The sequence below is a fragment of the Rhinopithecus bieti genome, unplaced genomic scaffold (genome assembly GCF_001698545.2).
Source record: "Rhinopithecus bieti isolate Rb0 unplaced genomic scaffold, ASM169854v2 scaffold_39586, whole genome shotgun sequence".
In the NCBI taxonomy this organism is placed as follows: Eukaryota; Metazoa; Chordata; class Mammalia; order Primates; family Cercopithecidae; genus Rhinopithecus; species Rhinopithecus bieti.
Window position 1 is genome coordinate 2,395,580 of NW_016816842.1, and position 23,798 is coordinate 2,419,377.

The 23,798-nt window shown below is 52.6% G+C and overlaps 1 protein-coding gene across 1 annotated transcript in view; it reads left to right on the top strand.

The window, feature by feature from the left end:
- Window positions 1-23,798, top strand: part of ADCY5 (adenylate cyclase 5) — a 165,804-nt gene that overhangs the window by 98,111 nt on the left and 43,895 nt on the right. Inside the window, 6 exon segments of the mRNA XM_017855346.1 lie at window positions 1,275-1,396; window positions 11,361-11,384; window positions 16,779-16,875; window positions 18,419-18,546; window positions 20,630-20,788; window positions 21,655-21,796. Coding sequence (XP_017710835.1) covers window positions 1,275-1,396; window positions 11,361-11,384; window positions 16,779-16,875; window positions 18,419-18,546; window positions 20,630-20,788; window positions 21,655-21,796 — 672 coding nt within the window.

The following is a 23,798-nucleotide window of genomic DNA, read 5'->3' on the forward strand; positions in this document are numbered from 1 at the left end:
GAAAGCGAGTGTGGTTTGGGTGTGATGTCAGGGTGGTGGTGGCAAGACATCCAGGTGGGCAGCTAGAGGCTGGCGAGCCATGGACAGGAGGTAGGGATGTGGGAAGTGGCAGACAGAGCCACCTCTACAGTGGGAGCCTTGGCCATGGATTTACTCCCAGAATGCAGGCATGGATGGAGCGAGGACAGAGGTGGGATATGCCATGTTTGGGGCCAGGTGGAGGGAGAGGAAGCAGAGATGACATAGAAGCAGAAGAGTCTCAGGGCCACATGGGAGGAGGGTGACTCTAGCATCTGGTGTGGAGTGAAGGGCAGGAGAATGAGGAGGGCTGGAGGCAGCCAAAATGAAAGGCTGGCGATGAGCAAATGATGTGCACCAGCCTGACAGGGAGTCTGGCAGGGAGGCAGCTCTTGGAGCAGGGCAGGCCCAGGACAGGAGCTCAGAAAGAGGGCATAGTCCAGACTCCATAACAGGCTGACGTGAGCCTCCGCGATGTGGACTGCCCCTCCACTTGCTTCTCTCCCACCTCCCCTGCAGCTGGTTGTGACGTGGTTTCTCTAAGTCACCTTGCTTTCCCTCTCTCCTGGGCCACTGTCCCCCAAGTGGAACTGGAGCACCTCCTTCCTACCCCATCCTTTCAGTCTCCAGGAAGCCCTCTCTGACTACCCCAGTGGAGATCAGCTGTCCCTGCTCAGTGCCCCCATAGTAGCGCCCGAGACCCGCATTACACCAGATGCTTTCTGAAGGAGGAAACTTGCCTGTCTCACTCTTGGTGTTAACTCTCTTGGTCCCCAGAATAGTGCCTGGCACATGGTAGGTGTTCAATAAATATTTGAAAACTGATGGAGTGGATCTCATGTAGTGCTCTCAACAACTCCATCCCCATTTTACAGATGAGCAACCTGAGGCTCAAAGAAGTTCAGTCATTTGCCCAAGGTCATGCAGAGTCTCAGGTGACATCCAGGATTCTAACCCGAGGTGCTCAGTACTCACAGGTTCACCAGGGACACTTTTGCCAGAGAAACGTGGAGACTGAGGCGGAAGGATCACGTGGTGTCCTGGGGAGGGAAGATGGGGGACAGGTAGCCTGCACGCACGCACACACACACACACACACACACACACACACACACACACACAGTGTTAGCCCAGGAGTCCCGGGAGAGCCTGAAAGGTTTTCCAGGGCCCTCAGGCAGGGGCACAGGTGTGGAGGAGAGAGCACTTGCCAGGCAGGTGGAAGGCGCCGTGATGAAAGAATGTGCTTCCCTCCACAGGAGCGGCTCCTGCTGTCTGTCCTTCCCCGTCATGTTGCCATGGAGATGAAAGCAGACATCAACGCCAAGCAGGAGGATATGATGTTCCATAAGATTTACATCCAGAAACATGACAACGTGAGGTAGGGGTGAGGCTGGGGGAGGAGGAGGGAAGGGAGGGAGAGCTGGGCCCCCACAGAGACATCCCACTTCCCTCCTTTCAAGTGGGCACAGCCTGACAGGGTGGTTTGTTGACTTCGGAGAGTGTGTTGTCTAGAGCACGCCAGCCCCACCCCTCCAGGTATGTTAAATGTGAATTACCATGGTGTCCCCTGTAACTTTTTTGGGGGGTGGGGAGAGGGGGACAGCGAGGCTGCAGGGAGAGAATAGAAACAGGAGGAGGAGAAAGGAGGAAGCGCCACCGCCCGCTTTGGGGAGGAGCTCCTAGCCTACCAAGAGAGACGGAAAGCATAGACTGGGACCCGAATGTCACCACCATCATCTCATCTTCACCACCATCTGGCAGCTTCCATGCCTCCTAAGCCAGTGCGTGCCAGGCACTGGGCCAGGCTCTGCCCACCTTATCACAAGTCCTCCTGACAGCACTGCAAGCCAGCTACCTTTATCAGCACACCCAGATGATAGATAGGTCATGTATGCTATTTACTTCATGTATACTCTATTTGAAATTTTCTGTAATAAATTTAAAGAAAAAAAAATCACCAAGAAACAACTGGACAAATCCAGAATGTGGGACAGTCTACATTGTGTACTCTTTAAAAAGTCAGTCATGGAAAAAGAAAAAAGGGTGGGGAACTTGTTCTAAATTAAAAGACTCAAGAGCTCAAGGTCCCCCAGCCAGCAGTGGTACGGACAGGCTGCACCCAAGTGGCCGCTCCAGAGCCCACGTTCCTTTCACTGCGTGTTTGCCGCCTCCCTAGACAGAAGCTGCTGACAGCAGGGACGTGCAAACAGATGTAGATTAATAGAGTGCAAAATCTGCTTATGAGTTCCATGGGGACACGAAGCGATACAGTGGCCTTCATCCAGCATGGCTTCCTGGAGAGCCTGATAATCCTCCCATATGCCCAGAAAAGGAGCTGCTGTGTTTGCCTTCCGGAGAGTTCCTTCTCCCCAGGCAAGTTTCCCTAGGACTCACGAGTCCTCTAAGTTTGGTGTAAAGAGGACTCTTTGGAGGCTTGGCCTGAGTTTTCAAGAAAGTGATTAAATGAAATAGTGCAAATTAACACACACACACACACACACACACACAGAGAGAGAGAGAGAGGAGGTGAGGCTGACAACAGCAGGGGTGAGGGAAGCACTGTTTTTTTCAGGCAGAATGAGAACTGCCCAGTTCCCAAGTCTGCCCTGGGATCCAAGACTGTGGATTCTGCCTGCGTGTCTTCCATCTGTCTGTCAAAACTGAGACTCTAAGCCTTTGGGAGAGACACGTATCTGCAAAACACATTGGCCCCAGTTCTGGGGTTCTCCCAACCCCTCATGCTCCTCTGTCAGGTAGGGACAGCGTAGGCAGCAGTCACCTTGGTCTCCCAGGAAGAAGGCTGCCCCTCGCTGAATCTCCACATCCCGGAGGGACCTGAGGGTGTTGCAGCTGAGCCGAGCTCAGGAAAGTGGAGCTCAGGGAAGTGGAGTGTGTGGCTGGACTCCTGGCCTTGAGCCCTTCAGGCAGTGCAGATGTGCTGTTTCCCTGCTGCTTCTCCCACCCACCTTGGCCCTCCCGTGGTGGAATGATCGCTAGCAGTGAGAGCTCACGCCTACACAGAGCTTGCCTGAACCAGCCACTGCCCTAAGTGCTTTCATCTACTCACTTAATCACCACAGCAAAGAAGAGGGCTGTAACTGTGATTATCTCCATTTTACAGGAGGAAAACTGAGGCACAGAGATGAAGTAACTTTTCAAGATCCCGTCGTTGGTTAAGTGGGAGAAACACCCCCAGAACACTTTCTGATACTAGCTTTTACCCAGCCTGACTACCGGACAGATGTTTTTATGTGCCCAGGAGAAAGGAGTGTGTCCGAGGAATCTGTGGGAAGGAGGTTTGGGGAGCCCTCAGACTAACAGGAGACTCAGAGGAGAGGCAGGAGAGAGACTTGGTTTCCTCTGTGTGTGTGTGTGTGTGTGTGTATGTGTGTGTGTGTGTGTGACTGAGGAGCCACCAGGGGCCTTTCCTGTCTGATGGCAGTTCCTGAAATCCAGGGGTCTCCCCCTTAGGACAGGTGAGGAAACAGACTTCCCTATTAGAACAGTTTAAAGTGGGAAGGGGTAGCCCACCAAGTGGTCCCAACATGTACGAGCCAAGCCACTGAGCTCCCCCTTCTGGAATTTTCTTTCCTGGTCCTGTCCTCACCACCTCACTGGCCCAGGCATTGTCCTTGGCACAGCGTGGACAAAGTTGCTTTCCTTGATTGCTCTCAGCTCCGCAAGCTTTGTGCAGGTTTCACTCATTCAGTGGAACACAAAGGAAATCCAGAAAATTCACTGCTCAGAAGCAGTCTGGCCCTCCAGCACAGGTTCCCAGCCTGCCTCGGCCAACACAGCTGGCTCACCCGCCACCCCTGCACCTCGGCCCAGTTCCTTGCCCTCTCTCACCATCTCTTCTCCCACTCAGCAGGCATCTTCCTATTCCTCGTTCCATGGTGCTGGCTCTTGGGCCCCAGCCCTCCAGCAAGGGTGTTTGGTCAGAGGGGCTGACTCAGGCCTCTTCTACGGTGACTGCCCTTGGGGTGACACCTCCCTCTGTCTCTCTCCCGTGGAGGCAGTGACTTTGGGTTGATAAAAGAACACTGCCCTAGTCACAGAGTGGCCTGTACGTCAGACCCCTGCCACAGTAGGGGTATTTCTGTCTGGGATGTGCCAGGATCAATGACGGCAATCAGGAAAGAGATGAAAGGAGAGAAAAACCAAGATGCTATAATTTTCATGGGCTCAGAGATGATTCTGACTCTGACATCGCCAGGGACAGAGGTGGCTGGTACACATCAGAGGCCAACTGCAAGCAATCATATGCAAATGTCCCTCTGGGGCCTCTTTCCCTGTTCCATCAGTAGCACTGGTTGTAGCCCTTGGTAGAAACACAATGCTCGCTCTGGTCTCTGTTTTGGGGTTGAACTTTTGGCTTGGGTTGATGGTTAAGTATGAGATGGGGGGGTTGATATCATAGTTTAAAAACACCCTTTGAGGCTGGACTCATGGAGAGCCAGTGGGGCACAGTGGTTAGGCCTAGGCTCTGGGGTTAAGCAGTTCTGCACGTTGCCTCTACTCTGCTGTTTCCTGGCCATGTGACCAGGACAAGTTACAGACATTGAGCCACTCTGAATCTCAGTTTCCTCATCTGTGTAATAGGATAGGAAGAGGTCCTACATAATAGAGTTGCAAAGAGTAAATGGAATAATGTGGGGAAAGTACTTAGCACAATATCGGGCACATGACAAGTATTCAGTAATTGTGAGCTGCCATTATTATTGTTACTGTTATTTTTATGATTATGATCACACTCATATCAACAAAGAAAGGCCTGGGGATTCTCTAGTTGGAGAATGGAGGGTGATGAGTCACATTCATCAATTCTCTGCAGAGTTGTAATATTTAGAGAGGGTGATGACATGCTGTTCTCTAGCCCCACTGAGAGCAAGGCCACAAGAAAAATAAATCAACTGCACAGCATGACAGGCTGGGCCTGGATCTAAGGAAGAGGAAGAGACTGATGGGGATTTGGGGAGAAGAGTTTGTCTTGGGTAGGGAGGGGTGACAGACAGAGGCCACCACTGTCCATGGCCTCATTCTCCCCTGAGGAGAATGGTTGTACAGCACATACCTCCCGGGGGGCAGCCAGGGACTGGCCAAGGAGCCTGTAGGATGTTTTGGTGCTGAGCCACCACTGGCCATGGGCAGAGGCAGGCCAGAGGCCAGGGGACCCCTGGAGATATTTAGATGTCTCCCCTGTCTGATGTGTGGTGACAAATAGGAATGTTTCAGCGTTTCTGATGGGACAGGTCAGCTGGAGCCGGGGCCCATGCTGGAATATCCACTGGTGGCTTGCAAGCCCTCCTGCCTGTCCTCCCCCACCCCAGATACCTGCGCTCGCTGCAGCCGACAGCACCAGGGCTGGGGAGGGCTGTGCCCTCCCCACACCTGGGAGGGACAAGGGCCTCTGGGACGTGCCAGCAGAGGCTATTCTGGAGGGAGGGACAGCTCCTGGAGAGAAATCAGTCAGTCTCGGCCTTCTCAGCCAAAGAAGGCGCCATACCACGTGGGTCACAGCAAAGGAAGATGCAGATAGACCTTGGCATCACCAGCTCACCCTTGCCCAGGAGTCAGCAGAAGGGAACAAGATGAGCACCTGTGTTGAGCAGATGGGTCCACACCCAGCTCTGCCGCCTGGTGACTGTAGGAACTTGGACAAGGCACCTAATCAGAGCCTCAGTTTCCTTACCTGTAACATGGGATGGGGATAGTCCTCATCTGTAACATGGGATGGCCATTCACTCATCCATTCAGCTAGTGTTTGACCTCTGCCTCATCACTGGGGACCACCAGCCACACTGCAGGACACTCAGCTAGAGGCAGGCAGTGCGACACAGATTAAAGTACACATCATCGCTGGCATCATGAAGTGCATATTCTGTTAGAGAAGACACTAAACAATGAATAATTAGTCAATTGAGTTGATCACATTCTTGTAGGCGCTAGGGTTTAGTGACCAGGAGACACGGACTTCACGGGGTATTAAAGTTAGACAACGTACTGCTCTATTGTTCTGTTATAATTGTGATAAAAGGCACAGAAGAGCAGCATCCGTAAGAGGGCGCCCAGCTCTCTAGCCCAGGACTCCTTGCAGGGCTGCTGGGAGCTGAGGTGAGGTAGGGCATGGAAGGCCCCCAGCCCCGTACAGCCCAGGAGGCTGCAGACTGATTGCTCTTGAGGCAGGGCAGACAACCAGGTGAGAGTCAAGGTCAGGTAGCTCAACACCCCAAAGGTTTCAGGGGCGAGAGAATGCCCCAGCCAGGCCCGAGAGGGCTCTGAAGGATTCTCTGCTTTCACGAGAGCGCCTTCTTCGTGTGGATGACGCTGCACCTGACTGGACTGTGCCTGAGCTGGAGCCCTGAGGTTTTAAAGGTCGTAGGTGGTGGGTGGGTGAGAGATCATTCCAGACTCTTCTTTGGGTGAAGGGAGAGAAGGCCGTTTCCTCTAGGGGGTGCTGGTCCTCTGCCTAAGAAACATTCCCCGCAGGGCTCCAGGGCTCAGGATGGAGCATGGGTGGGGTCAGGCACCCGAGTCCTGTGGATCTGCAGCTGGGGTCCCGGCAGAGGGGCTGCCAAGCCTGGTGTGGCAATGAGGTAGCTAGCCTGCCTCCCCACACATCAGGGGTGTGGCAGGGTCTTGGGGAGAGATCCCCTTTCTCCTCAGTCTTTCCCCAACACCTCCCGCTTTTAAGGTTACTATCTCCTCTCCTGTCTCCTTCAAGGACTTGGCTGCGTTCCCCAGGTTGCTCTGGTGTCTGGCTCTGCTGCAGCGTGGTTCTGAATTATAATGACCACGCGACAATGTCCAAGATACTCAGATACCCGTGGGTGGATTGTGCACCCTGTAGGCAGAGGGTGGAAAATGTTTACCTTCCACTCACACCCTCAGCCAACAGACCACATGAGGAGGGGCCGTGAACACCCTGCATTCCTGTCTCAAACCTGACATGAAGGAAAGTATTCTGGGCTGGGCACGATGGTTCATGCTTGTAATCCCAGGCCCAGAATACTGGGAAGCTGAGGCAACAGGATTGCTGGAGCCCAGGGGCCTGAGGTTATAGTGAGCCAAGATCTTGCTGCTACACTCCAGCCTGGGCAACAGAGCAAGACTGTGTCTCTATTTTTTTTTTAAGTATTCTGAACTCTACTCCCATACCAGTTATAGATATAAGTGGTCTTTATGTTATTATTTTATCCATTCCACAAACATGTACTGAGCTGCTACTATATACAGCCTGCCACTATGAAAAGACACCATCTCTGCTCCTTAGGGAATATCCAATCCTCTCAGTGAGGGAGTTAAGTGCTACGGGAACAGCAGCTTGACAGTCCAGGGCGCCCTGTTGGTGGAGTCACTAGGGTTGAGTCTTTAAAAAAAAAAATTAATGGATTATTTTAGTTGTGATAAAAATACATAGCATAAAACTCACCATCTTAGCCATTTTTAAATGTACAGTTCAGTGGCATTAAGTACATACACATTGTGCAACCATCATCACCAGCATCCATCTCTGGAACTTTTCTTATTTTCTCAAGCTGAAACTGTATACCCATTAAGCTCTAACTCCCCATCCTCCCTCCCGCAAGCTCCTGGAAACCATCATTCTATTTTCTGTCTCTATGATTTTGACTACTCTAGGTAGCTCATGTGAGTGGACACATATAGTATTTGTGCTTTTTGTGACCGGCTTATTTCACTTAGCATGATGTCTTCAAGGTTCATCCATGTTATAGCATATGTCAGGATTTTCTTCCTTTTTAAGGGCTGAATAATACTCCATTGTCTGAATATACCACATTTTATTGATCCATACAGAGTGTCCACTGATGGACACTGGGTTGCTTCTACCTTTTGGCTGTTGTGAATAGTGCTTCTAGGAACATGGGTGTACAAATACTTTTTTCATATCTGTGCTTTCTTTTTTTTTTTTTTTTTTTGAGATGGAGTCTCACTCTGTCACCCAGGCTAGAGTGCAGTGGCATGATCTTGGCTCACTGCAACCTCTGCCTCCTGGGTTCAAGCAATTCTCCTGCTTCAGCCTCCCTAGTAGCTAGGATTACAGGTGCACACCACCATGCCCGGCTAATTTTTGTATTTTTGGTAGAGACGGGGTTTCACCATTTTGGCCAGGCTGGTCTTGAACTCCTGACCTCAGATGATCCGCCCGCCTCAGCCTGCCAAAGTGCTGGGATCACAGAAGTGAGTCACCGCACCTGGCCTGTGCTTTCAGTTTTGGTGGGTATGTATCTAGAATGGCATTGCTGGATCATATGGTGATTCTATCTTTAGCTTTTGGAGGAACTGCCATCCTGTTTTCCAGAGGGCCTGCACCATTTGACCTTCCTCCCAGCAGTGCACAAGGGTTCGAATTCCTCCACATCCTTACCTGGGATTGTGTCCCAACAAAAGACCTCAGTTTGCCTTAAATGCAGAGTGGGGATTGGTGGGGACTGGAGTCAGTAGCCAGCAAGGACTTACTATTTTAGCTCTCTAGACTCAAAATGAGGGGTCCTGTGGGAGATAAGAAGGGAGGGAAGACGGAGCAAAGAGGTAATGACCAGTTGAATTTGCCCTGCTATGTCTTTGAAACAGCTGGAATCAGCTGTTACTTAGGATTATGATTCTAATAAAAATTTAGACATAGGAAGTATCATTCTGGGCTGGGGTAAGTCAAGGAAGACATCATGAAGACGGAAGGGTTAGAATCAGGCCCTAAAAGAAGAATGTGATTTTTTACCTTTTAAAAAATAAACGTTTTTCTTTTTTCTTTTACTTTTTTTTGAGACAGAGTCTGACTCTGTCACCCAGGCTGGAGTGCAGTGGTGTGATCATGGCTCGCTGCAGCCTAGACCTCCTGGGGTCCAACAGTGCTCCCACCTCAGCCCCCCAGTAACTGGGACTCTAGGCACCCGCCGCCACACCTGGCTGATTTAAAAAATTTTTTTGCGGAGACCGGGTCTCACTATGTTGCTTAAACTGGCCTCCGACTCCTGGGCTCAAGTATTCCTCCTGCCTCAGCCTCCCAAAGTCCTGGGGTTACAGGCATGAGCCACCATGCGTGGCAAAAAATAAACATTTTTATTATGTGAAGAATGTATGTTCTTTGTAGAAAAATTGGAAAATAAGAGCAGTATGGAGAAGAAAAAGCACTCATAGACTCACTCCCTGAGGTCACTAACTATTGCTAGGTCTTGGTGCAGTTTCTTCTTCCTTTTGTGTGATTTTCCTTCAGGAAGCATTTCCCTAAATCTTTCCAGACTTTCTAAACAGAATGTCTGTAGGTGCTGTGGGGTGTTCCATCGTACGTACAGTAGGGGTAGGATTTGGGTAGGCAGAAACAAGAGAGGGGTTTGGGTGGGTGGGAGGGGGTCTGCAGGAGGCCCCTAGTTGAATCCAGGACATGCCCCCACCTGGGACCTCTGGACCCAGTCCTGACAGTCAAACCAGTCCCTGGGCCCCTTGTCTTGGTTTCCACTTGCTGAAGAAAGGCATCCTGTTGTCCCTGCAAGAGTGGAGAGAGTGCAGTTGTCCCAGGGCAGGCTCTCCCTGTTGGTGGAATTTGTGCAGGCATTCCGTGTCCAGCAGGCTCCCATAGGCCTTTCCCACTTTCCCTTTCCCAGCCTGTGGCCCTGGATAGACCTGTGGCTTCTGCCAGTTCACATGCCCCAGTGTTAATAAGACCACACCTGATTGTGCTAACTCCCCTAAAGGACGTGAGCGACTCCTTGCTTCTCCTGTACCTTCCTAGGGGCATGAGCCCAAAGGATTCTCCGGGTTGGATGATAGGGGACAAATGGAGAGGGCACACTGCAGGGGACAGCACTCTTGGTCAGAAAGAGACCACTGGCCCATCCAGAGTTGTGGCCACTTCAGCCTCCCCAGCCCACACTGGGCCCGTCCGGGTACTTCCCCAGCACTTTCAGCTCCCAGCTTCCTGGGAGTTGGGCTGAGACCTTGCCATAATCCCTTCCCACCCTCTACCACTCAGCACAGTTCTTCATGTGGTCCTGGAGCTCTGACGATGCCAAGGGCTGCAGGAGATGAGAGGAGCTGGTGATCACCACCGCAGGCTCCCCTAGACCGCCAGGAGAACTCAGCACCTGGGTGTCCAGAGGTGCTGCGGGATGTGCACAGGAGAAGGGCCAGGCTCTGACAGCTTCATAAAGTCATGGGCCTGTTAGCAGCAAGTGGGAGCAACCGTGAGGAAATGCACTTCACCAAAAATGCAAGTGGTTTGGAAAGCTGAGCCAAAGCTGCTCTGGAGGGCTGAAGGGCCTATTGTGGTAATTGGGACTGTGTCTCCCACTCTTGCCCCTGGAATAGAATGCAGGAGACTGTGAATGATGGATGGCAGGCAATTAGGGAAGTGTGCACAGCCAGGGTGGCCCTACCTCAGTTCTGTGCACCCGCCATGAGGGCCTGATCCTGTTCCCAAGAGGAGCTCTCAGATGGGAGCTAACAGATGAATTAGCACCTTCCTGCACGTCTGGGCCAGCACTGAGTTGGGACATGGCCTTCAGAGTTACTCTGGGGAAGATCAGGAAATCCTGGCCAGCAGAACAGACAATCTGCTGTAGGGTAAACCTTGTAAAACCGAAGAGCCTGCAGAAGTGACAGTCATTAAGCAGAATCCTCCCCCAAAGCTGCAGAGAAATGTGACTTTGTCTCTGACAGGAGGTGGGGGAATGTGGGGGTGGCAGGGTTTATATAAATGTGTGGGGAGGCTTTGGGGGCTTCAGAGTCAGGGCCTCAGCAGCAACCTTGCCTGGGCTTCCGCCCACCTGGCATAGAAGCCTTGCTTTGAGTGGCTCTTCCCTGGCAGGCAGTGACCTGCCCCTCCCTGGTTCCTTGGTAGCTGACCAGGAAGAGTGGATTCCCAGGAGGCTGCAGGGAGGTACAGGTTTTCAAAGGCACCTGGGGCTCCTCACATACCAGTGTTGTTTCTCTTGTCTCCTGGCACACAACCAGAGACCACCCATGTCCCCATGTCCCTGGTACCCATTCAGCCACTGGTTCCGTGCATATGGCGTCTGCTGGGGGACAGACTGTGGACTTCATGGGCCCCTGTCTCAGGTGACATGCTTGAGGCGTCTGCTGGGGGACAGGCTGTGGACCTCACAGGCTCCTGTCTCAGGTGACATGCTTGAGTCTCCAGGAGGCTTTGTGGGGCAGAAGAGCTCACAATTTTGAGTTACTAATTGTGCCTCTTACTTGCTTTGGAACCAGTAAAGTTTCTTCTCTTTCAACAAATAAGGATTAGGCACTGTTGTGGGTTGAATTTTATCCCCTAAAGGATACATTGAACCCCTGTTACCTGTGAATGTAGCTTTATTTGGAAGCAGGATCTTTGCAGATGAAATCAAGTAAAGATGAGGTCATACTGGAGTAGGATGGGCCCCTAATCCAATAGGAACAGCGAACTTGTGAGGAAAAGAGACTGCCTTGTGAAAGCACAGGCACAGGGAGAAGGCCTAGTGAGGACCGAGGCAGAGACCGGAGTGATGTAGCTGCAAGCCCAGGAATGCCAAGGAGTAACATCTGCCTCCAAAAGCTAGGAATACACCAGGAAATTTCTATTGAGTTTCATCGGGAGCAGGGCTCTACCGACTCCTTGATCTCAGACCTCCAGCTTCCAGAACCACGAGACAATAAAAATCTGTTGTTTTTAGCCACTTGGTTGGAGGTGCTTTGTTACAGCAGCCTGAGGGAACTACCAGGGGCACCTTGCATGTCTGGGTGTTGTGCTGGGTGTAGAGCAGAGGCCAAGGTAGGCATGGCGCGCCACATCCAGGCAGTCATTCAGCTGCATGTTTCCTAGGGGCTGGGATGTAGCCATGAATCAAGTAGATAAAAAATCTCTCCCTCAAAGAGTTTACATTCGAGAGAGAGGAGACAGACTGAAGCATAATAATAAACAACAGTAATACACAGCCTAGTCAGTGGAGAAATATATGGTAGAGAAGGGAGATAGATGGGAGAGGTTGTAAATTTAAATGGGGTGGTAGAAGCTTTCTTGAGGCAACCTTTAAACTAGTGTGGTGGTTCTTAACCCTGGCTGTATAGTGCGTCACCAGGGAAGCTAAAAATAGAACAGAACAAAGACAACCAACAGCAGAGCCCACTCCAGACGATTAAGTCAGAATCTCTGGGGCTGGGGATAGAGGGCCTCTCCGGGTAAAAGCTCCCAGGTGATTCTACGAGATGCCTGGTCCCAGGACCATATGGTCTAGTGTACAAGAGCTGCCGTGGAAGAATGCGCTTGCCAAGGTCCAGCAGGGTCATCTGTGGAGAAGGAGTTGATCGTGGCCTGGCCATCCCAGTGCACGGATGGGCAGAGGCCTGGCCCACCTGAGTGGCTGGGTCAGCCAGGCAGGCACAGGAGGCTGGCGTGCAGTGGAGCCCCTGGGACCACATATGTCTGCCTCGTGTGTCTGGGGCACCCAACCCTCCTTCTCTTCACCTCTTCTGCTCTGCCTGGTGCTACGGGTTACCCTGCTCAGTAGCAGTCCTACCTCTGCTGGATTAGGGGACTTTTTCCTTCCTACCCCGGGGGCATCTCCAGCCCCCAAAGCCAGGCCTTTGCTGCATAGCCTCAGACTGAGGCTGGACTAGCCACTGGTCATGTTGCCTGTCAGCTTTGTGTCTGAAGTGCTGGTATTGGCCAAGGGGATGCTTGCTGAACATGCTCCTTGGCTCATGTGCAGCCAATCCGGACCTCAGCTTCCCTTGGTTTTGATTTCCTGAGAGATAAAGAAGAATTTCCAGAACAACTATGGAAGGGGTGCTTTCACAAACGGTGGGAAAGACCTTCTCCTTCTCCCTGGTTGGAGGGGACAGCCACCTGGGAGGCAGGGAGGCGGAGGGTGGGCCAGGATGGGGGTCTGCAGGCACCCTCCCCCCGGCATGCACACGCCAGCGTAGCCTACCTCTGGGCAGGGTGGTGGGCCCACCAGCCACGCCAGACACCGGGCATCACAGCTTATGGAGAATCCAAATTCCCTTTCATTTTCTGGGCCCATCCCACAGCTGCACACGCTGGAGCAGCTCTCTGCTGTCCTCAGTCCCCTGGCCTAGCAGGATAGGGCCTGTTCTCTCTGCTCCACCTCCTCACCTTTTCTTCTCTCCCTCTCATTTGTTCCATCTCTTGTCCCTGTCCCCATTTCTCCCACTCTTTCTGGCCTCCCTCTTACAGTTGCCTTGGTTGATCCAGGCTAGGATTGAAGTGGCCAGAGGAGCCAGGATTTGGGGAAACAGCAGTGGCTGGGGGCTGCCCTGCCGTGCTTCTCCTGGGAGGTGGGACAGCCTGGCTGAAGCCTTGGAATGTACTCCTGGTGGCCAACCTGTTTCCACAGGCCCTGTGGCTCTCGTGTGAGCTGGTGAGCAGCCGCTGAGAGTGACCCCTCTCGGGGATCCTGTGCCTGTCCGGGACCACAGCAGCAGCTCCCACAGGTCCTCCCACCTCCCTCTCAGTGCCAGGGCGTTGGATTGTGCCTTTACCCATTTAAGATGTCTGTGGGGCCTACAGACAGCATCATCTTGATTGGTTCAGCTCCTAAAGTGTGGAGCCAGGTTGCCTGTGTGGCCTTGGCCAGGTGACTTTTCTGTGTCCTCATTTCCTGACAGGGTGGTTGTGAGGTGTGAATGAATTAATACTTCTGTGAACTTAAAATGGTGTGTTTTAAAATGTGGGTTTTATGATGGTGAGGCCAACAGATCGGGGGAGAACTGCTGCTAAGATTGTCACTCACAGTTCCCACGAGGAGGGGACACAACATGCAGGGGCCACAGGAGGAGGCACCAGGGCAGTCAAGAGGCCGAGGAAGCAGGGCCATTATTGTGGTTTGTGCGGGAAGGAAGGGTAGCAAGGCAGCTGCTTGGCTGGTTTGAAGAATGTCTTTGCGCTGGCTCGGTATGTAGGGGCTGTCCCAAGTTGCCTGGGACCCCGGTGCCTGTCCCTGGGGTGGTGAGGGCAAGGGATTGTTGTCAGCAGTGGACTCTGGGTTGGTCGGTCTGTGTGTGAAAGGCACACCCTAAGGCAAGTTGTTTACTGTCTCTGGGAATTGGCTTGTCTTGGGAGGCACCAACTCTCCAGGACCTTGGATGTGAAAGCATGAGAATATAAAGACAGGCTTAGCAAAGAGTACCATGTTCCAGTTAGACGACAGGAGAGATAAATGAGCAGTATGTGAGGTAATGGATTTGCTGATTAGCCCAATCAACCATTCCACACGGTGGATATGTGACATCATCACATCACTTTGCACTCACCCCATAAATACATACAATTATCATTTGTCAATATTTTATTTATTTATCTATTTATTTATTTATTTATTTATTAATTATTTGAGACAGTCCAGCTCTGTCACCCAGGCTAGAGTGCAGTGGTGCTATGTCGGCTCACTGCAACCTCTGTCTCCCGAGTTCAAGTGATTCTCCTGCCTCAGCCTCTCGAGTAGCTGAGATTACAGGTATGTGCCACCACACCCAGCTAATCTTTGTATTTTTAGTAGAAATGGGGTTTTGCCATGTTGGCCAGGCTGGTCTCGAACTCCTGACCTCAAGTGATCCGCCGGCCTAAGCCTCCCAAAGTGCTGGGATTATAGGTGTGAGCCCAATATTTGATTTAAAAAGATGTGTTTAATGTACCAACACACATTTTTGGAATAAAGGGACAAAATATGTTTAGTTTAACATCATTAATTTTAAAACTGAGACTGGGTTCTGGAGCCTCAGGAGTCCCGAGGTGCCTGAGGAGGAGCACAGACCTTGGAGGAAGAATCCTGCCTGGCTGCTCTGAGACTTGGCTCCCGTCTGTGAAATGGGGACACACTGACCCCTTGCTTGCAGGGCTCTTGCGCGGACTCAGTGAGATGACATGTCGGAAACCTCCCGCTCAGTGCCTGGCTGCCAGGAGCATCTCAGTACACCACAGTTTTTAGATTTTGTGTCCCTTTTAAGAAAAATAACTTTAGGGGCCCTTACAGATTCTGGTCCTGGGGTCTTCCTTCCCCGTTTCAAAGGAAAAGGAAAGAAAATGTTTTCAACTTAGGCAACACAAGCCACAGGGACGGATGAAAGATCTGTCATCAGCTGGTGCACTGAGGAACTGGGAGGGAAGAGTTGGGGGCTTCCCGGGATGCTGACAGGCTGTGTCTTCCTTTCTCCTCCCTGGGCCTCTTTTCCTGTGTTTCTTGTAGGGGATAGAGGACTCCCTCAGGATGGAGGGCTTAGGGCTAGAGTCCCTTCTGTGTGGGATTGGGAAGTCAGAGTTTGCAGGGCCACCATTCTGGCCTGAAATGCCTTCCAGAGCAGAGGCATCAAAGGCCTCTCTTCCCCAGGAGCAGGCCCAGCACCCTTGGGGTGTGCTCAGAGGTCAAAGGGGGCAGGCCTGAGAGACGACTGGGAGCTGGGGCCTGGCCCCCTGTCCTGCACCCTCCTGAGGCACACACTCAGGCCTCACACCCCTCCCCTGCCTTCCTCCTGGGCTGGGGGAGGGTGCAGTTAGAGCACAGAAGGAGGATAGCAGCAGAAAGAGGCAGCATCCTCGGCCCTCCAGTGCCAGGGCCTCTTTGTCCCCTGCCCAGCAGCCGTGTGGAGCCCCCAGCACTCTTGCTGGCTGGCAGCCCTCTCGGGCCCAAGGAGCCCCAGGCTGGGCCCTGGCTGCAAGCCCTGCCTCTCCTCCCTCATGGAGGTCTGTCTTGGTCCGTTCAGGCTGCTCTAAGAGAATACCAAAGACCAGGGGCTTACAGACAACAGCACTGTATTTCTCATGGTTCTGGAGGCTGGCAGTCTGGGATCAGGGTGCCAGCATGATCAGGGTCTGGCAAGGGTCCTCTTTCAGGTTGCTGACTGCCACCTTCTTATATCGTCACGAGGTGGCGAGCAGAAAGCGAAGAAGCAAGCTCTCGTGTCTCTTCTTATAAGGGCACTAATCCGTTTGTGAGGGATCCACCTTTGTGACCTCATTATCTTTCAACAAATACCATCACATTGGGCATTAGGATTTAATGCAGCCAGGTGCAGTGGCTCATGGCTATAATCCCAGCACTTTGTGAGGCCAAGGTGGGTGGATTGCTTCAGCCCAGGAGTTTGAGACCTGCCTGGGCAACACAGTGAGACCCTGCCTCTACCAAAAAAAAAAAAAAAAAAAAAAGAATTAGCCAGGTAGGGTGGCACACTCTTGTAGTCCTAGCTACTTGGGAGGCTGAGGCGAGAGGATCCCTTGAGCCTGAGAAGTCAGGGCTGCAGTGAGCCTTGATCACGCCACCACACACCAGCCTGGGCAACAGAACAAGACCTCTTCTTAAAAATATGAAGAAAAACTCAAGCTTGTAATCCCAGCACTTTGGGAGGCCAAGTCGGGCGGAATCATGAGGTCAGGAGTCAAGACCATCCCTGGCTTAACAAAGTGAAACCCCATCTTCTACTAAAAATACAAAAAACTAGCCCAGGCGAGGTGGCGGGGCGGCACCTGTAGTTCCAGCTACTCGGAGGCTAAGGCAGGAAGAAATGGTTGTAACCCAGGAGGCGGAGCTTGCAGTACCAGCTGAGAAATCTTGGCCACTGAACTCGAAGCCTGGGCCGACAAGAGCGCAGACTCCGTCTCAAAAAAAAAAAAAAAAAAAAAAAAAAAAAATATGAAGAAAAAAAATGTAATGTATGAATCTGGGAGACACAAAGAGCAGCCCTAATAGCAGGGTCCTTTCTCTCTTCTGCCTGGTCTCCCCAGCAATACCTGTTTTGCTGACCATCAGAGGGCTTACCAGCCTGGCATCCCAGTGCACTGCACAGGAATGGTCCATGACCCTCAACGGCTCTTCAGCCCGCTTCGACACAGCCTGGCCGCAGTGAGTCGCCCTGAGCCGGGGCTAGGATGGCCCGACCTGGGCTGTTGAGGGAGGCTGCTGTGGTCGAGGACCTGCTGAACCCCAGAGATGGGCATATGCCTGGGTGTACCCTGCTGGGTAGAGCCTGCTGGTGATGGGCAGAGGGGCCCCTCAGGCTGTGGCTATGTCCTCGCCCTACCTGGACCCTGGAGACACACTCAGCTGGAGTTGCTTTCAGCACTGTCGCTGACCACAAGCGAGAGCGTAGGGAGCCCTCCATGCCTCCATCTGTGGAAGCGGGTGGTGAGGCTGCTGGTCACACTGCCCAAACCCTCAGGGGAATATGCTCTTTGTCTGGGGGAACATTAGGTGCCATCAAGCCACATTCCTGATGAGATTGGCCAGACTGATAAGAGAATGAGTCTAAATCCCCGGCTGGCCTGCAGGCGGCTGTGTGCCATTCCCTAGAGGCATCCAGAAAGAGGACTCTTAAACGTTTGGATAAATTGGAAGTAACACTCCATGGCAGGGAGTGGTGAACTACACGTTCATTCCTTAGGCCCCTATTCACCCCTCCGTTATCCTTTCCCAGCTCTAGGCCTTTGTAGAGTGATTAAATGTCAGTGGCCACTGACAGGTGGACACATTCCCCTTGGCCCACACAGGACGGCAGGCTGGGTTATTGATGAGAGAGGCTGGTGCCGTCGGAGCCAGTGCCAGGGCCTCTCTGGGGGCTTCCGTGGTGGAGCACATGTACTCACCTGTGAGTTTCATCACTGAACTGAATGAGGTGAATAGTACCTGCTTGGCACTTAAGTCTCAAACGAGTCCAGGCCACACGGGCATTTGAATCCCTGCTTCCCAACTACCTTTGGGATCCAGAGCTGGACCGCTCATAATTGAGGATTAGTGATATTCCATCGCAATCCCATTTACAGATTGATGGTGGCCTGCAGGTGGCCCCATGGCACCTGTCACTCAGCAGCAGCTCTCTTGGGTTCTTGGCACTCATGTGCTTACTAGTTTAGCAAAATTCTTTTTGGATAAAAATCTCAGACAGGCTGAGAGTCAGTGAGCTTTTGGTTAAAGCTCATTTCTCCCTGCTTCAGTCTTTGTAAAAGGAGGAGAATCAGGCAGCTTTTGATAGAATCTCAAGCAATGAATCAGAGTGACTCTTGGGGCATGGAGGGGACCAGAGACCCTTGTACTGGGGCTTGGGGCCTTCCTTAAGCTGACAGGGCCACCCTGCTGGCTGGGCCACAGTTCGACCAGCCAAATTCCTCTTGGGGCTCTGGAACGGATCTTTGAAAGTGAGCTCCTGAGTCTGGGAGGCTGGAATGCCACTCAGGGCTGCCCAGCCCATCCCTCCATCCCCACAATCCCTCCCTCCCCAACGTCTCCTGATAAGCCTGTCCTGGGACCATGCCGAGTTCCGGTGTGGGCCTGCGCTCACTGCCCTAAAAGGCAAGTTATTCCAGGCACGGGGTGAATCTGTTTGCTTTTCATGTCTTTCCCTCCCACTTCTCTTTCCTACTATTTTTAATTTGTAAAATTAATTTGCTTTCCAGGAGAATCACTGTTTACGTATTAAGATCCTTGGGGATTGTTATTACTGCGTCTCGGGGCTTCCTGAAGCAAGGGCTGACCACGCCCACTGCTGCGTGGAGATGGGCATGGACATGATCGAGGCCATCTCGTAAGTGCCCGCCCCCGGGTACCGACCGTCTACCTCCCTGGGCCTGTCCACAGCCCAAGCGACTGACTGACCTGCCGGCTGCCTGGTTGGAGGCAGGGAAACAGTGGGGTGAAACTATCTCCCAAAGGTACCCAGCCAAGCTGAGGGTTGACGTGTGCCACCAGACTTTTTGCCTTCTCCAGGGTTCCTGTTCCCTACAGCAGCCTGGGCAGCTTTTCCCAGAGGAAGTGTGTGGGAAGGGAGGGCTCTGCAGACTCCAGGAGTGGAGGAGAGGCTGGCAGCCGTGTGAGGACCCTGTGCCGTGTGAGGCCCTTGCACTTCCGGGGCCTCATGTTTCCTACAAACACCCAGCCAGGCGTCGAGCTGCTGGTTCCACTTCTTCCCAGATGTGAAAGGTTGGGCTCACAGGGGTTAGACAACTCCCCAGGGTGCTACCACCAGGCAGGCGGGTTCAAATGCAGGTGGTCCGCTTAGAGAATCACCCTGCCTGTGAGCCATAGCAAAAAGGCCGTTTGGCCAAATCGTGGCTACCACTGGCCACAGAAGGAGCCCTGGTCATTGAAAACCATGGATGGTCTAAGCTTCTGTGACAGCCAAGGGAGCAAGTCAGAGACTTTGGGCTTTAGAAATAGCCTGGACAGGGGCAGAGAAAAAAGGCACAGAGGGCAAGGTCAGAGACGGGAGTGTCTGGCCAGGAAGGCGGCCGGGTCCATTGGTTTGGCTCAGTTCTACTCGCAGCACTTGCCAAGTGTCCCCAGCATGCCTGAGCTAGACAGTCAGTCTCCCCAGAAGCACAGAGCCTTAAGGGAGAGAGACCAGGACTCTTGGTCCTCAGATACGAGGCATGTCATGTGGACACAGTGAGGTAAGGGAGGCAGACTATTGTAGGAGGGTCCAGGAGGGGACAGTTGATTCCACTGAGAGGATAGAGTTTGCCTGAAGGAGGTGGCCGTGGAGTTAAGCCAAAAAGACAGAATGAGCCACTGTCAAGCTAAGCAAGTATTCAAAGGCATTGTGGATGGAAAGTGTTTCAGTAAAAGTATTCTGCTGCAGTGGAGGTATTTACCAGGTTGATTCAGGACAAGATAAATGATGGATGACCGCAGTCTCCCCTGCAGTGGGTGTCAGCCTCTTGCTGATGGCGTGGGATGGGGTCAGGGAGTCTCAGTGGTGCTCCCACCCACTGGGGCAAGTCAGACTGCTGGTCCCATGGCTGGCTGAGTGCACCCGTGCCCCAGGTGTCAGGGAGGGTCTAGGGCCCTAGAAAGTGCAATCTGAATTCATCCATTACCCCACTTCCTGGCACCTGCACCCTCTCCTGCAAATGCTGGGCAGGTTCCCATGGGCCTCAGACATGCACCTGGAGATGTATGGCTTCCTTCCCACTCTGCCTCCACTGCTTGCCTAGCATGAGGAGTTATAAGTGCACACGGAGGGCCTGCCCTGTCTACTGGGGGCTCCCAGATGTGGATACGTGGTGTGTGTGACTGGTACCAAGCTTTCCTCTAGGGCATGGAGCACCCTAAGCCCCTACTGCTGCCCAGGCTCCCCTTCCCTCCTGAGCAGGGCATACCCTTGAAACCTGGATAACCACCTTTTGCCATCACCCTGCTAACATCTTGGAAGCAGCAGTGTGGATAAATCCAATAAACAGATAATCCAAAAGCCATTTCTGCCTTACCCGCAAGAGCATTATACATACAGGGTTTGGAGTGGTGATAACTTCCCCGTTTAATTCAAGTTGGCCCTAACATGCATTTGCATTTTTCCAATCACAGTTTAATTGACAGGGCAGTGCTGGCCAGAGGTGCCCTCCTGGAGGGGAAGCAGCAGGGCTCTGGGTTTTAGTGTGGCACCACGCCACCTTGTGGCCAAGTCGGGAACAGCCCCTTGCACAGCCGACTGCACGTACTGCCCACCCCAGTGCCCTTCAGGCTGAACATTCTTGGACTCTAGGGCTGGATGGGAGAAGGAAGACTCTTTGACCCCTGCACCTTCACCTTCCCTGCACCTGCAGCTTCACCCCCACTCTGTGTGCCTGGCCTCCAGCCTTCTCCCAGCCTTACCCCTGCTCCATCCCCAGGTTGGTCCGGGAGGTGACGGGGGTGAACGTGAACATGCGTGTGGGAATTCACAGCGGGCGAGTACACTGCGGTGTCCTTGGTCTAAGGAAGTGGCAGTTCGACGTCTGGTCTAACGATGTTACGCTAGCCAACCACATGGAGGCTGGCGGCAAGGCGGGGTGAGTGAAGGCTGTGGGTAGCTCGGGGCCCCAACCTGGGTTCCCACTCAAGCCCACCCAGGGTGACCATCCTGCAGAGGCGAGGCGGGGCAGGATGGGTAGCAAGCACCTGGTGGGGCTGGGGTGAGCATAGTAGAAGTAGAAATTCCTCTACTTGCCCAATCTCCTGTGCCACCATTGGTCAGTTGTGGGAGCATCATGTCACCCTTCCCTGAGCCTTGGCCCAGAAGATATTGAGCCAAACTGTAGTGGCTGGTGAGGTGTGATAGAGAGAGTTCTGGAGGAGGGAGGAAGCACAGATAGTTTCTGGCGTGACTAGACCATAAAGGAGGCAGGACTGGGAGGGGTGAGGCAGGTGGGGTGGGAAGAGCCTGCTGCTGGGCAGAGGGAACACGGCAAGGCGAGGCCCAGGTGTGGGAAACAGCATTTCCAAGGCATGGGAGAAGAGCAGATGGCCTTTTAGGGATGGCTAGGAGAAACAGCGCCTGTGTTCAGAAGGCATGAGTGCCAGGCTTGTGAATTTGGACTCCATCCTGTCGCGTGCAGGAGCCATTGCTGGCTTCTGAGCAGGAGTGAGAGGCTTGCAAAGTTTGCAAGACTGGTGGCCATGTTCTCTTGGGCACGCTAATGTAGCGGTCTGTGCCAGGATGTGCAGTGTGAGATAGTATGGTTGCAGTGGACACGAGAGCCCACTTGATAGTAATGGAGGGTATCGTGCAAGGTTGAGGTTAGGATTTGAGCAGAGCTTGTGGCCCTAGAGTTTCACATGTGATGAATCCACTAATTGCAGTTTGGTTTTTCATGGGAGCTGACATTCTGACTTTGCATTTTCTGCCCTCTCCACCCTGATCCCTGCCCTGTTGTAGACGTATCCACATCACCAAGGCTACACTCAACTACCTGAACGGGGACTATGAGGTGGAGCCAGGCTGTGGGGGCGAGCGCAACGCCTACCTCAAGGAGCACAGTATCGAGACCTTCCTCATCCTGCGCTGCACCCAGAAGCGGGTCTGTGGGCTGGGGGGAGCCGGGGGGCTGAGGGGCTCCCTTCCTCCAGGGAGGAACATTTGCGTGGCCTGTTACTTCCTTCTCTTTCCTTGAGTGAAGTCATGAATTTCTTATGCTGTTGTGGTTCCTGCATCTTAAAAAGGACCCCGGCAGTTAGGCCTTGCAAAAAGGATAGTAAAGAGGGAAGCTTTTAATATTGCTTCTTTTGCAAAAATGCGACAGACCTCAAATTAGCAACAAGACATCAGAAGTCCACAAGCTGGAAATCAGCATCAAGGGAGTCTGTGGATACCATATGTTTTATCTCCATCTTTCTCCTTTTCATTTGCCTTTTACTGGGGTGGACACTTGTCCTAATCTCTCCCTCTCTGATCCATAGATCGGAGTTCATCTCCACATGTGCCTATGTATCTTTGTTTCTTGAACCTATTTTCCCCTTTCCCTTTCTAGTCTCTTTCTTTTTCCCCCTTTGTCTCAGCCCACACTTGCTGAAATATAAAGCTAAATTATTAGCAGACTTCAGTGTTCTATTTTTAATAGTGTCGTGTTCCATGTTCTTAATTTTTAAAGCAAATCAAGAGAACATTTTCTATTTCTTCCTAAACTAAAATGTCTTTTACTTATGAGTCTTTCTTTTGAATTTATCTGTCGGTCAGTGCCCTTTGATAGAGAAAAGCTTCCTCATTTCTCTTCCTAAGAAGTGAAATGAAAGACAAAATGAAGCTGTGAGAAGAGTTCAGGGAGTCTAGGACGACAGCAAAGGCGATTTTTAAAGGGAGGCAGGCAGGGCTGTTGAGGGCAGGTGCCCGTGCTGAGAGGGATATCAGAGGGACACCATATCCTACTGTGCAGTGCCCCAGGGGACAGATCCTGGCTGCAGGGGCTCTTCACTGGAGCTGTGTCAGACCCTCCACAGGCACCAGGAAGAGGGACGGGAGATTCAGGGCCCTGTGGGGACAGTTCCTCATGGTTTCCTTGACACGTTTGTAAGCGTTGGTCAGTTCCTTGGCCATAGTATCAGTGAACTGGGTCCTCCGGGCTCTTTCCCCACATCTCTCCTCTCGGCGTCTGGGTCACAAGGCCTCCCACAGCTTCCTGTCCTAGACCCTGAGTTCTCTGGCTCTTGGTTCTTCTAGCTGGACAAGTGGTCCAAAAAGGATGAAATGGAGACAGAAAGAGTGACAGGCACCCCTACCAGCAATGTCAGCTGAAGCAGGCTGTGTGTTTCCACCATCACCTTATTTGACAAGGGAGGGAGTTGAGGGGAGGGTTGCCTCAGGTCTCCAGCTCTCTTGCACCCATTTGGATGGATAGACAGACAGATAGACAAGATCCTCGGGAGTGTGTTGGCCCATAGACTGAGACTCCGTTTGCGTATTTGTACAATGCCTGTCAGCTCTTGAATCTCATAACTTCACTGACCCAAACCTCTTTGAAAGTGGCCTCTTGGGGCCGGGCGCGGTGGCTCAAGCCTGTAATCCCAGCACTTTGGGAGGCCGAGATGGGCAGATCACGAGGTCAGAAGATTGAGACCATCCTGGCTAACATGGTGAAACCCCGTCTCTACTAAAAATAAAATACAAAAAACTAGCTGGGAGAGGTGACGGGCGCCTGTAGTCCCAGCTACTCAGGAGGCTGAGGCAGGAGAATGGCGTGAACCCGGGAGGTGGAGCTTGCAGTGAGCTGAGATCCGGCCACTGCACTCCAGCCTCGGTGACAGAGCGAGACTTCGTCTCAAAAAAAAAAAAAAAAAAAAAAAAAAAAAGTGGCCTCTTGGGCCCCGGGGCGAGTCCTGGTACCCTCTCTGTTATAGCATATTTTGGAGAAGTTGAGCAGAGGTTGTGATCCCAGGTCTCCTCTCCCTCCGGTACCCCCGGGCACCTTCAGATCAGGCCCCACCCACCCTTGAGGCTATAGCTAGAGCCTGACCCTGCCCTGAGCCCTGGTCTGTCCATGAGCAAAGCCTGACATGACACCACAGCCTGCCAGAGACCAAGTTGGG